General features: G+C 43.3%; 1 protein-coding gene and 1 pseudogene across 1 annotated transcript in view; both read left to right on the top strand.

Moving 5' to 3' along the window:
* The first annotated feature begins 2937 nt into the window (after positions 1 to 2937).
* MCU (mitochondrial calcium uniporter) overlaps positions 2938 to 13234 on the top strand; it is a 214206-nt gene continuing 203909 nt past the window's right edge. Inside the window, exon 1 of the mRNA XM_007963100.3 lies at positions 2938 to 3115. Coding sequence (XP_007961291.1) covers positions 2966 to 3115 — 150 coding nt within the window. The 5' untranslated portion in view covers positions 2938 to 2965. The remainder of the gene's footprint in view (positions 3116 to 13234) is intronic.
* On the top strand, positions 7109 to 7191 carry LOC119628255 (small nucleolar RNA U3; annotated as a pseudogene).

The raw sequence follows: 13234 nt of genomic DNA, 5'->3' as shown, positions 1-13234 counted from the left end.
TTTTTTAAGAGGGAGGGTCTCACATTCTCACCCAGGCTAGCGTGCAGTGCCATGATCATAGCTTACCGTAACCTCAAATTTCCTGGACCTAAGCAAGCCTCCTGCCTCAGCCTCCTGAGTAACTGGGACTACAGGCGTGCACCACCACACCCAGCTAATTAAAAAAAAAAATTTTTTTAGAGATAGGGTCTCGATGTGTTGCCCAGGCAAATCTCAAAACGTGTGGTCTCAAGTGATCCTCCTGCCTCAGCCTCTCAAAGAGCTGGGATTACAGGTATGAGCCACTGTGCTTGGTACTCAATTTTTTAATGGTTGAATAATTTTCTGTTACAAAGTTAGTGTCTAATGTATTTAACCAATTCCCTGTTGGAAGACATTGAGGTTTTCTTCAACTTCTTTCTCATGAAAGTTACAATTTTTAAATGTTTTCTGTGGTTGTCTTGCCATCTTTTTTAAATATAGTGTCTCTGGAGTGATCAGCACAATCTCTGGCACATAGCAGGTATGTTAATTCCCTTTCCTTCTCTCTCTCTATAATGTGCGCACACACACACACACATATATACACACACGTACACACATAATTTTTTTTAGGTTTGAGAATGACTTTCTGTTGAGCTATCTACACTTTCTCCTTATCAGACTTGGCCAACCAGCTCATGTGAGATATGTCCTTTGTAGCTATGAAGAAGTTTTTCTCTGTGAGGAGATAATTGATATTTGTTTCAATTAATTGCTGGCCTTGGATTACTAATACCCAGAACTGAGTATAGTCAGTTAATCCTCAGATTTATACAGCCTACCTCTCTCTGGTGCATCAGTAGTTTCATCTTAGTAGATAAAAGATGACATATTTTGGTAAATAGGAAGAAAACTTTTGCTAATACCTCCAGTTTCATGTTTGTGTACTTAAAAATATTATTTACTTAGTTCTTTTGCTAATGCACATGAGTAAATCTCACTGCAGGATGCACATCTAATGTTCATACTTGGAAAAATAGAGTAAAGGCAATTCTAGTAAAATTTCTTAAAGTGGAAAGTGGAAATGAAAGGAGCAATCCTGATTCATAGCTAGATCTGGTGAAGGCACAGAAAATAAAAACAAAACTCAAATCCATGGTGATCTCTGTAAGAAGGTGTGAAGGGGTGAGAGAGAAAATGACACAGCATGGGAAAGTACATCAAAAGCAGTTGGGATAAATATAGATGGGTGGAAAATGATTGCAAGGGAAATTGTTCCAGGAATGTCATGGATTTCCAATGAGGGGGATTACTGTGTGCAGCTGTTAAATGGGGGCTCATTCTTGAGGTCTCAAGTTCCATTTGTTGGGTAATAAAGCCTTTTGGGTGAGTGACGTGATATCTCACCCCGAGAAGCCAATCATCTCGCTGTTTTGGGGTAGGTGGGGCATAAGGATTAAACAAACAAAAACTTCCACGTAATTTTTAAGCTATTCTTGGCCAAGAAGGTACCATTTCAGTCAAACTTTAAAGAATATTCTTAGAACAAGTGATAATATTTTCTTCGTATTTATGTGTGTGTTTTGTTTTGGTTTTAAATTTATCATCTAAGGCTATACACTACAAAGATGTTTTCCAAAATTTAAAATAATGCTTGTATTTGCTTCCCGAACTATTTTCCTGCTCCAGATTTTTAAAAAGAGGTGTGAGAATTTAATCAGCTCATAATAATAAACAGATAGCAAGGAAATCCTCTTTTAAGGAAATTCAGGACCCAAAATTTTTCTTAGGCAGTATTCAAGGAGCCCTCATTGTGAGTTTAAGTGGAAAGAAGTGTTTTTCGCGAGAAAGTGATTGTTATTCCAAAGTGTATTCTGAGAGCTATTTTGGCAAATTTATGAAACATCATTAAAATAGCCTTTTACGTGAATTTTTTTTTTTTTTTTTTTTTTTTTGAGAGGGAGTCTCTTTCTGTCGCCCAGGCTGGAGTGCAGTGGTGCGATCTCGGCTCACTGCAAGCTCCGCCTCCCGGGTTCACGCCATTCTCCTGCCTCAGCCTCCCGAATAGCTGGGACTACGAACGCCCACCACCACGCCCGGCTAATTTTTTGTATTTTTTAGTAGAGACGGAGTTTCACTGTGTTAGCCAGGATGGTCTCCATCTCCTGACCTCGTGATCCGCCCGCCTCGGCCTCCCAAAGTGCTGGGATTACAGGCGTGAGCCACCGCGCTCGGCCTTATATGATTTTTAATGACGTTATTATTGTGTTCTGTTTCTGTAAATGCACACAAGGTCAAATATGGTAAAATAGTGCTGTTTCTGGAGAGTGTAAGAATATCAGTATAAAGGTGCTGTAAAAATGAATTGGGTATTTGAGATGTATACAGGTCTGTTAATTCACTCTGATGGCATGTACTCATTCTGGGACTTTGATATTGTAATCGTTCTACCCCCCCTATCCTATGCTACACATCACAGTCATTAGATCACTCCGTGATGCAGGGTTAATTTCAGCATATCTAAATATTATCAGTTATGAATGATAACTCTGGGCGTGTAGTTGAGAGTTACAGCATACAGTTAATGGTTATTAATTTGGTGCCTATTTTGCCAACTTAGAACACTGACTTAGAACTCTACTTAGAACAAAGCTTTTAACAAATATCTATATCCCCCGTTACCCTTATCATAGTTCTACCGTTGGTGAAGATTAGCTGAACCGAACATGCCATCTCTATTGCTGTTATTTTCACGGGCTTGGGTGCCAATTACCGGTTCCCTAGAATTTGCCCGTAATTGACTATGTCCCACTATAGGTAACTCTGGAAGTGACAGGCAGCTTCCAATGTGGTTCTCCCGCCTGTCGATTGGGCCTTGCAGGAAGCCCCGCCTCATCAACTCAGTCAAGGGCGTTAGTTGGCTCGGCGTCGGTGAGTGGCGGATCTTAGCTCCGCCCCGACCGTCCGCTGCGCTGCCTGGGTCGGCGCCGTTTCCAGTTGAGAGATGGCGGCCGCCGCAGGTAGATCGCTCCTGCTGCTCCTCTCCTCTCGGGGCTGCGGCGGCGGGGGCGCCGGCGGCTGCGGGGCGCTGACTGCCGGCTGCTTCCCTGGGCTGGGCGTCAGCCGCCACCGGCAGCAGCAGCACCACCGGACGGTGAGCGAGCGCGCCCGGAGGCTCCGGGGAGGGCGGGGCGGCGCTGGCGTGTGGGAGCCGCCGGCGGGCAGGCCGCCGGGGCAGCAGGCGAGTTACCTCAACTCCCGGCCGCTCCCGAGGTTGCCGGGCACCGAGGAGCCGCCGTGCCCTTCAGGCGCCTGCGGCGGCGACCAGGAAGGGAGGGCGGGCGGGAGGAAGCCGAGAGGAGGAGGAGGGGCGACGGCGGGGATGTTCCCGCAGGACTGGGGACACCAGGGCGGGGAAGGCACGGGACTTGAACCTCTCCCTGACCCACCCCCAATCTCGGTCCCTCCCTTCTTCGTTCTTTACAACCCTGCCCCAAGGCTCCCGAACGGAGCCCGGTGGAAGTTGTCCCCTTTCCCTCCTCCTCTGGGCGGGTTGGGGAGTCCTGAGTTGCCGCGGCCGCCTTGTGTGTGCCAGGAGAGTGGCAGTGCCATGCTGCTGGGAGCTGCCCCGGAGAGCAGCCCAGGACCCCAGCGGGGCCGCCCCGCGTCCTCTCTCGTTCCAGAGGGGTCGGGCAAGAAGGAAAATCAAACTTTATCCCTCTCTGTGACTTCCTGTGTGTGTGTGTGCGGGGGGAACCAGCTCCCTCGAGATGGATGCTGCATTGCTTCAGGAGGCAAGCTCCATCCTCTCGGGTTCTTAAAGGTGCTTTTGGGGGTCCTTTCGAGGGTTACTGTATAAGCGTGTTCACGCGTACCTGAGCGGGAAGGGTGGGCAGCAGGCACAGGAGAAGCGAATATGACAAGTTATTGGCAGAGGCAGAGATTTGGTGGTTGTATTAACCAGTTGTTGCTGGGTTTCATTGGCTGGCAGAAAAAGAGGATTTCTGTTTGAACACTCTTGGGTGAGTGTGTGTGTGTGAGAGAGAGACAGAGTGTGAGAGAGATTTCTTTTTTCAGTTGCAAGAGATGAATTTGGCATGGAGTTCTTAACCTAACAAGTCAGGAGGTTTCCTTCCCTTGGACTTTCTAGACCTGTATGTGTTGGTCTCTGGCCACCTCTGAGGGAAAGAATGTAGGTTTTATTTCCTGGGGCTGAGTTGTATAGTGTGGTTATTAGAGGATCACTGTAAACAGCCTGATAGGAGAAACTACAATAGTACCTTCAACCCTCAATAAACACATCACCTGCCTTGTTCTGATCATAGCTCTTAAGAGAAAACTGAACTGGAGCTCTTCAGAGAGGATACTCCTAAGGCCAATGCCAACATCAAAATCAAGTATCTGAAAGAGCTATGAAAAGACCTAATGCTCTGCACAAGCAAGGTGGTATTATTATTAGTCATAGGTATGGACTCTATCCTCATTCTTGTGAGAAGATTGTACCTCTTTTTATTTGGCATACTGGCATATTGCTTTGCTGAAGCTTTTGGGTGAGAGCCGAGCTTTTCCACAGTTCAATTTAATTTGCTTGTTTCGTAGCCTCCAGTTATGTGTTTTGTTCTCTTAAAAACATAAGGCCACCCCAAATTTTGATTGCATTCCCCTTTTCCTCGAACTATTTAAAGGCTTCCCAAGTTGTCCTTAAGTCCATATTTTAATAAGACATCTTCTGACTTTGCACAGTTTTTAAGACTGTTTGGGTGTGATATTCATTTAGCATTTTAAAAAATTTGTGCCTTGTATATTTTCCATTATGCAAATTTGTCAGGCTGTGAGTGTCTCCCTTGTGGGGATGCTTCATGAAGGTGTTCTCTGTGCTATTCTAGGGTGGGTAAAAATGAAGTGCTGAATTTGTAACTGAAAGCACAATTCAAATGAAATGTTATTTCTAAAAGGCAGGAATGTTATGGGAATGGTGACTTGTACATGAATTTAGAATTGTAAGATTTTGAAAAAAATCGAACCTGATTATTTAAAATATATAAACAGACTTTTTATTTTTCTACAGTTCTTCTGAAGCCATCATATATACAGCTGTTTCCATAGGATAGTCTGTGATTCCTTACAAGACATTCCATTTAGAAGATATTGAGACCCTGAACAGAGAGAGGCTTGGCCAAGGTTATGTTACCTAATATGTAACAGTTTTTGGACTCACACTCATCTGAGATATTCTCACCCCTTATTGTGTTCCTTTTATTGTAAAGTGCAAATGCTCCTTTACATCTCTCTACTACCTTGTAAAATGTCCTATTGTCCGTTAGGAAAGTATTGCCATTTCAAAACCCCATGAATGGGAATTCTCCTGTAAGTAGGGTTGATTTGAGTACATATTTTAGGTGAATATGGAAGCAAACAGCTTACCAGAAAGAATAGATGTTCTGGTAAAGTTCCCTGAGAGACACTAAGGTTGAATCTTGCTTGGGAGACATCCTGTGTATGTGCAGCAGATGGCAGTCTGCATTGGACTGGATCACAAGTCCAGTTTGTGCCACTTTTGTTCTGCTGTATGGTATGGTAAATTACAACCGGGGGGCATAACCAGCTACAGCACTGCCTAATTTTTTGAGTGAGAAATTCATGTTTTCCAAGTTTCGAGAATGAGTCCAAAGCAATACAGTAGCTCAGCTAGTTGGTAAGTGCAATTATGAAGTTATAAACTTAGTTCGTCCCCTCCCCCTTCTCCATTATATCTTTCAACTGAGTAAATAAGAGTAAAGGTACAGGGGCTTATTCAATATTTTTAGCACCATCTAGTGTAATTTTTTTCCTTCTTTCCAGCTTGTGACTGTAACCAAAACTGATGTAAAATGTTTGTTGCCTGCTTTTCTGTATGGTTAGTGAAGGTGGCTGCTATTTTTAAGGATGGTTCTTCGAAGAGGAACTGCCTTTCACTGTGAGCTGTGTAATTCCATTGCTAAAACAAACTGTTTCATGTCTGATTATGACAGCCCCACTGTTGGCATTTTCTAGCAGTTAACGGCTATGCTGAATTACTACATCTTTTACTTAAGTCTGTCATTGTCCTGTTACAGTTTGTGACTGACTTGCTCTACTTTACACATCACAGTTCTTTTGGCAGTGACATTGTTTCAGCTTAACCTGAAAGTTTTAACAGGTTACATTGCCTGATATAGAGGCAGGTCCTAATTCTTTAATTGAGTTCCTCATGGTCTGGCCCAATCTTATGCCAGATTCATCCCAGCACAAATACTCTGTTGTACTTAAGCTAGTCTCTGCACTGTCCCATACATCCGTACTAAACCTTTATGGATTTTTTGTAGCTGAATTTCAGCCTTTATCACCCCAGTCACTCCTGTAGCCTCTAAGGTTCATTTCAGGTTACAGACTGTGATGTACAATTCCCTTTGAATCTAACATTCTCACTTTACACGTGAGGAAACCTAATAAACTGAGGAAAGTGACTGTTAAGTTATGTTTGTGGTTACGAACAGACCAAGGATTAAAATTCCTTTACTTTTTTTTTTTTTGATACAAGGTCTCGCTTTCTCACCTAGGCTGGAATTCATTGACACTATCACAGCTCACTGCAATCTTGAACTCCTGGACTCAAGCTGTCCTCCCACCTCGGCCTCCCCAAGTAATGTGTACCACCGTGCCCAGCTAATTAAAAAAATTTTTTTTGGCTGGGCACAGTGGCTCACACCTGTAATCCCAGCAACTAGGGGGGCTGAGGCGGGCAAATCAGGAGGTCAGGAGTTGGAGACCAGCCTGGCCAACATGGTGAAACCCCGTCTCTACTAAAAATGCAAAAATTAGCTGGACATGGTGGCAGGTGCCTGTAGTCCCAGCTACTCGGGAGGCTGAGGCAGGAGAATCACTTGAAACTAGAAGGTGGAGGTTGTAGTGAACCAAGATCACGCCACTGCACTCCAGCCTGGGCGAAAGAACGAAACTCCATCTCAAAAAAAAAATTTTTTTTTTTTGGTAGAGACAGGGTATTTCTACCAGGCTGATCTCGAACTCCTGGACTCATCCTCCCAAAGAGCTAGTATTATATGCGTAAGCCACTGCATCTGGCCTAAAATTCCTTTAAATGGAGATGGATTCAAGAATTCCTAGTGTGAAGATGATACTTTCAGGGATAATTTCTATAGTTCATTACTAGAAAAATTTCTCTAAATGTGTAGAGAAAAAAAAATTCCTAGTTTGAATCTTGATTTGTGTAATTCCTGATTCTTAACCCTTTTCTATTTTTATTCTGTCCTCTCTGAATTCTGATGAGATTTATTATCTTTAGGACACAGATTGACACCGACATGTTTTCTAAATGTTTTATTTGTAGGCATCTGATCTTACTGGGGAGATAAAGCGATGATGTGTATCTTATTACCTTTGTGGCTCATAGACTCTAGCACAATGCTGGGTACATAGGTGACACTCAGCCAAGCATTAATTAGCTATGTACCCCTTTTTTCTGCTTGCTGGGGAAAAGATATGCCCTTTATCTCCTCTTCCTATCCCACTACCCCCGGTTTGGCTTGCTTAATAGCCTTCCTTAGGTAACCACATTTGGAGAATTGCTTTAAGCTTAGTATTGCCAGTACTGTCTTTGGTTGTATATTACACTTCTTTATGGTGGATTGATGGAAAGAGTTGGTACCACTGGAGTAGCTCAGCAGTGGTCACTAGCTTTCTGACAATAGCCAGCAAAAGTATAGTAATTACCCAGATTGTTACAAATATATGTTTGAATCAGATTCCACATTTGTTGGTTTATTCTATATTAAGATTTTGAGAGTTCTGGATAAATATGTTTAAGAACAGACTTCTGTTTATTTATTTTTTTTAGATGGAGTCTTGCTCTGTTGCCCAGGCTGGAGTGCAGTGGCGTGATCTCTGCTCACTGCAGCCTCCACCTCCTAGGTTCAAGTGATTTTCCTGTCTCAGCCTCCCAAGTAGCTGGGCTTATAGGTGCGTGCCACCATGCCTGGCTAATTTTTGTATTTTTAGTAGAGACGGGGTTTTGCCGTGCTGGCCAAGCTGGTCTTGAGCTCCTGGCCTCGGGTAACCCACCTGCCTCGGCCTCCCAAAGTGCAGAGATAAAAGGCATGAGCCACTGCACCCAGGCCAGACTTCTTCTATTTTTTTTTTTTTTTTTTTTTTTTTTGAGACAAGAGTCTCACTCTGTTGCCCAGGCTGGAGTGCAGTGGGATGATCTCGGCTCACTGCAACCTCCGTCTACCGGGTTCAAGTGTTTCTCTTGCCTCAGCCTCCCGAGTACTGGGATTACAGGTGCGCACCACCACACCTGCCTAATTTTTTTGTATTTTTAGTAGAGGCAGGGTTTTACCATGTTGGTCAGGCTAGTCTTGAACTCCTCACCTCGTGATCCACCCACCTCGGCCTCCCAAAGTGTTGGGATTACAGGTGTGAGCCACCGCGCCTGGCCGACTTCTTTTATTTTTAAGGAAGCAACCATTCTTTTTTTTTTTTTATATATATTTTTTAGAGACAGTCTTGTTCTCTTAACCAGGCTACAATGCAGTGGTATGGTCGTAGCTTGCTGGAGCCCTCTACTCCTGGGCTTAAGCAGTCCTCCCATTTCAGCCTCCTGAGTAGCTGTGTATATAGGCATGTGTCACCATGCCTAGCTCATAAAAAGACTTTTTTTTTTTTTTTTTTAGAAACAGTCTTGTTATGTTGCCCAGGCTGGTTTCTTAACTCCTGGCTTCAATAGATCCTCTCACTGTAGCCTCCCAGAGTGCTGGGATTACAGGCATGAACTACCACATCCAGCACAAAATCTTGCTTATTTTAAAACTCATAAAATATCTGAATAAATGATCTTGGATATCTTAAAATTCTGATTATTTGAACTTTTCTAAGTCCCAAGTGGCTTTTCTTTATGCTTCATGTAACTCTTTAACATGAAATCTAAATAGAAAATACAGCATCAAGAGTGGTGTAAGTCAAAGGCAATACATTGGTAGGAAATCATTCAGATAATGTTATCAATGAAATGCTGTTTTGATTTCAACTTCAAACATGACGCAGCCCTAAAAAAATGATTTGCTATCAACCGCTGGGATGTTTTTATTTCTTCTTATGTTTTAGCTTTGCATCCCTATAGATTTTCTTAAAAATTACTGTTTGTTTTCCTGTGATTAAGGCCAAGATTACCTTTTAATATCTCAGGATAGCTGTTAGAATAGAGGATTCAAAGGCTAATAGTCAGCCTTTGAATCTTCTATCCTTTTTTTGAGACAGAGCCTCACTCTGTCGCCCAGGCTGGAGTACAGTGGTGCAGTCTTGACTCACTGCAACCTCTGCCTCTCGGGTTCAAGCAATTCTTCTGCCTTAGCCTCCCGAGTAGATGGGGCTAAAGGCACGCGCTACCACGCCCAGCTAATTTTTGTATTGTTAGTAGTGACGAGGTTTCACCATGTTGGCCAGACTGGTCTTGAACTCCTGACCTCAGGTGATTGGCCTGCCTCGGCCTCCCAAAGTGCTGATATTACAGGCGTGAGCCACCATGCTCAGCCCTTTATTCTCTTTTTTTGAGACAAGGTCTCACTCTGTCACCCATGCTGGAATATAGTAGTGTGATCACGGCTCACTGTAGCCTTGAACTCCTGGGCTCAAGTGATCCTCCAGCCTCAGCCTTTTGAATAGCTAGGACTACAGGCACAAGTCATCACACTGGGCTAATTTTTAAATTTTTTGTAGAGATGAAGTCTCACTATGTTGCCCAGGTTGGTCTCGAGCTCCTTGGCTCAGGCAGTCCTCCTGCCTTGGCCTCCCAAAGTACTGGGATTAGAGGGTGAACCACCATGCCCGAACCCTTTATTCTTTGATTAATGCCATACCATGGCTCGTGGATATATTAGAATTACTAGGATAACATGTTAGGAAAACTAAGATGTTACTGTGGAAGTTGTGCACTTTAAAGAATCTTAAGAGTTGGCCGGGCACGGTGGCTCATGCCTGTAATCCCAGCACTTTGCGAGGCCGAGGTGGGCGGATCACGAGGTCAGGAGTTTGAGACCAGCCTGACCAACATGGTGAAACCCCGTCTCTACTAAAAATACAAAAAAATGAGCCGGGTGTGGTGGCGTGCACCTGTAATCCCTGCTACTCAGGAGGCTGAGGCAGGAGAATTGCTTGAACCTGGGAGACGGAGGTTGCAGTGAGCCGAGATCATGCCACTGCACTCCAGCCTGGGTGACAGAGCAATACTCCGTCCCGAAAAAAGGAAAAAAAAGAACCTTAGTGTTTAGAGTTCAGTAAGACCTTATATTGAGGGAACAAGAGTATGAGCAGTGAAATGGCTTTTTGTTTTTTTTGAGATGGAGTCACTCTGTCGTCCATGCTGGAGTGCAGTGGTGCTATCTCGGCTCTCTGCAATCTGCTTCCTGGGTTCAAGTGATTCTGCTGCCCCAGCCTCCTGAGTGCCTGGGACTACAGGTGTGCGCCACCGCCCCCTGCCGACTTTTGTATTTTTAGTAGAGATGGGGTTTCACCATGTTGGTTAGGGTGGTCTTGAACTACTGACCTTAGGTGATCTGCGCGTCTTGGCCTCCCAAAGTGCTGGGATTACAGGTGTGAGCCTCTGCACCCAGCCGAAATGGTTTTTTTCTTAGTAGCTCAGCATGTTAATACAGAACTGGAAATGGGTCACGCATCTTCTGATTTTCCTGTTCAATTAGTTTTCCTGCTAAATTACACAATTCTTTGAGACCATCCTGGCTAACCCGGTGAAACCCCGTCTCTACTAAAAAAATACAAAAAACTAGCCGGGCGAGGTGGCGGGCGCCTGTAGTCCCAGCTACTCGGGAGGCTGAGGCAGGAGAATGGCGTAAACCCGGGAGGCGGAGCTTGCAGTGAGCAGAGATCCGGCCACTGCACTCCAGCCTGGGCGACAGAGCGAGACTCCGTCTCAAAAAAAAAAAAAAAAAAAAAACAAAAAAACAAAAAAAAAAAAAACACTTAAGCTGAGAGTGGTTCTAAAAAGTGGATTGGGGTCAAAATCTTTTTTTTTTCGAGATGGAGTTTTGCTCTTGTTGCCCAGGCTGGAGTGCAATGGTGTGATCTTGGCTCACTGCAGCCTCTGCCCCCAGAGTTCAAGCGATTCTCCTGTCTCAGCCTCCTGAGTAGCAGGGATTACAGGCACCTGCCACCACGCTGGACTAATTTTTTGTATTTTTATTAGAGACAGGATTTTACCATGTTGGCCAGGCTGGTCTTGAACTCCTGGCTTCAGGTGATCCCCCCACTTCAGCCTTTGAAAATGTTGGGATTACAAGGTGTGAGCCACTGTGCCCGGCCAAATTCTTAAAGTACCTAACTTCAAAGTCAGTCTCAAATAATTACCCTCTGATTTAGATTAAGCTTGATAATAACTGTTAAAAAATCTTTCCTCTGTAGTTGAACACAAAAGGGAAACAATGCATTTATTTCATTGCACTTAGTTAAATGCTTGCAGTTAGCCTGTGTAAAAATGAAAGTTGACTTCAAGCAAATTAATTTTAATAAGTTTAGTGAATTATTGGTCCATAAACTGTGTACACACTTGAATCTTTTATATTGATAAAAATATAGCTTCATAAATTTTATCACCAATTGGGTCTAAAGCATGCTAAAGGTGAACTTTTTCTAATGCAGTTCTGGAATAATTTGATGATATGACATTGCATTTTGACATCTCAAAGATATGAGCCTTTTCCAAATGTTCTTTAATGACGTTAATACTATTTATTAATCCAGAAGAGTGAGTATTAATTTTTATGCTTTATTCCTAAAGTTTTCAGTTTTTATGTATTTTTTCTTGCTATTTATTTTCCACTTTATTGTTTGGGGAGTGTTTGTAATAATCATCAGAAAATTGCTGAGGAGTCCATTAGGTGTTTGAGACTGTGTAGAAGACAGTTAGAAATGTACAGTCCTGAACTCTACTGCCTTGTAGGTATCAGTATCATTTAAACTTCTTTTTTGCCTGCTGAGACAGGCCTACTTTGTACCTCTTTTCTATGGTAAGTAATGTTAGAGGATGTTTAAGAGCACTGTATTAATATCTGCTTTAAACTTTAGTTCAGAGAAAGTTAGTGTGACTGATAAGTTGTCAGATAATAAGAGAGCATATAGGTTAGCTTGAACCACTTGGTTTCTACAGATAGAGGAATAGACACAGAAGAAACCATCTAAGACCTGAGGACATTGTTACTTCATTTAATTTTTTACCATAACCCTATGAGAGGTATTATCCCAGTTGTATAGTTTAAGTGTTATAAACTGGTTTAGTGCTAGGGATGCACTGAAAGCCAGGACACATGTTTTGGATTTAAGCCTAAGTCTGGCTAGAATGAAAACTGTACTGTTCTGGGGGTCAGTGTGGTTCATCCTTCCTTTTCATTTCTGCTCCTTTAGCATGTTCTTCCTCAAGCATCTACTGCTGTTTTCCTTCAAGAGATCTTGACATCCTTCCCACTGATTACCTTTCTTAAATCTCTTTCCTCACCCTCCCCTCCAGGTGTTAGCTGTTAGAGGTCTGAGATATTTGCCTCTTGGAGATATTCCTAATTTAGTTTGGATTTCTAAAATATTCCACCCAGCTGGGTGCTGTGGCTCGTGCCTGTAATTCCAGCCTTTTGGGATACCGAGATGGGGGAATCACCTGAGGTCGGGAGTTCAAGACCAGCCTGGCCAACATAGTGAACCCCCCCCCCATCTCTATTAAAAATACAAAAAACAAAAAAAAGATTAGCCAGTCATGGTGGGGGGTGCCGTAATTCCAGCCACTTGGAAGGCTGAGGCAGGAGAATTGCTGGAACCTGGGAGGCAGAGGTTGCAGTGACCCGAGTTCATACCACTGCACTCCATCATGGGTGACAGAGCAAGACTGTGTCTCAAAAAAAAAAAAAAAAAAGAAAGAAAAAGAAAAAATAAGTCTCACCCAGTAAACCTGGTAATGATTGAGTTGCTTCTATACCAGATGCTTTTATAACATTCTCTAGAGTACTCTACAACAGTCCTTCTGGCAAAATAGTATTCCCATTGTACAGATGGAAAATGAAGACTTAGAAAGGTTTGGTAACTTGGAGATATTCAGAAAATATCTGTGGAACTCCTGCATTTTATGAGGCACTGCCGTGAGCATTGGAGAAATGCCTTTGTGCTGGTCGTAAAAGAGTTCACAGTCTGGCCAGGAGACATTGTAGAAACAGACTGTAAGTGGCTGTGCTCCTTTTTTTTT

Source organism: Chlorocebus sabaeus, chromosome 9, assembly GCF_047675955.1.
Source record: "Chlorocebus sabaeus isolate Y175 chromosome 9, mChlSab1.0.hap1, whole genome shotgun sequence".
Lineage (NCBI taxonomy): Eukaryota > Metazoa > Chordata > Mammalia > Primates > Cercopithecidae > Chlorocebus > Chlorocebus sabaeus.
The sequence above is the reverse complement of the archived record's forward strand: the minus strand, read 5'-3'. Positions and strand labels throughout refer to the sequence as shown.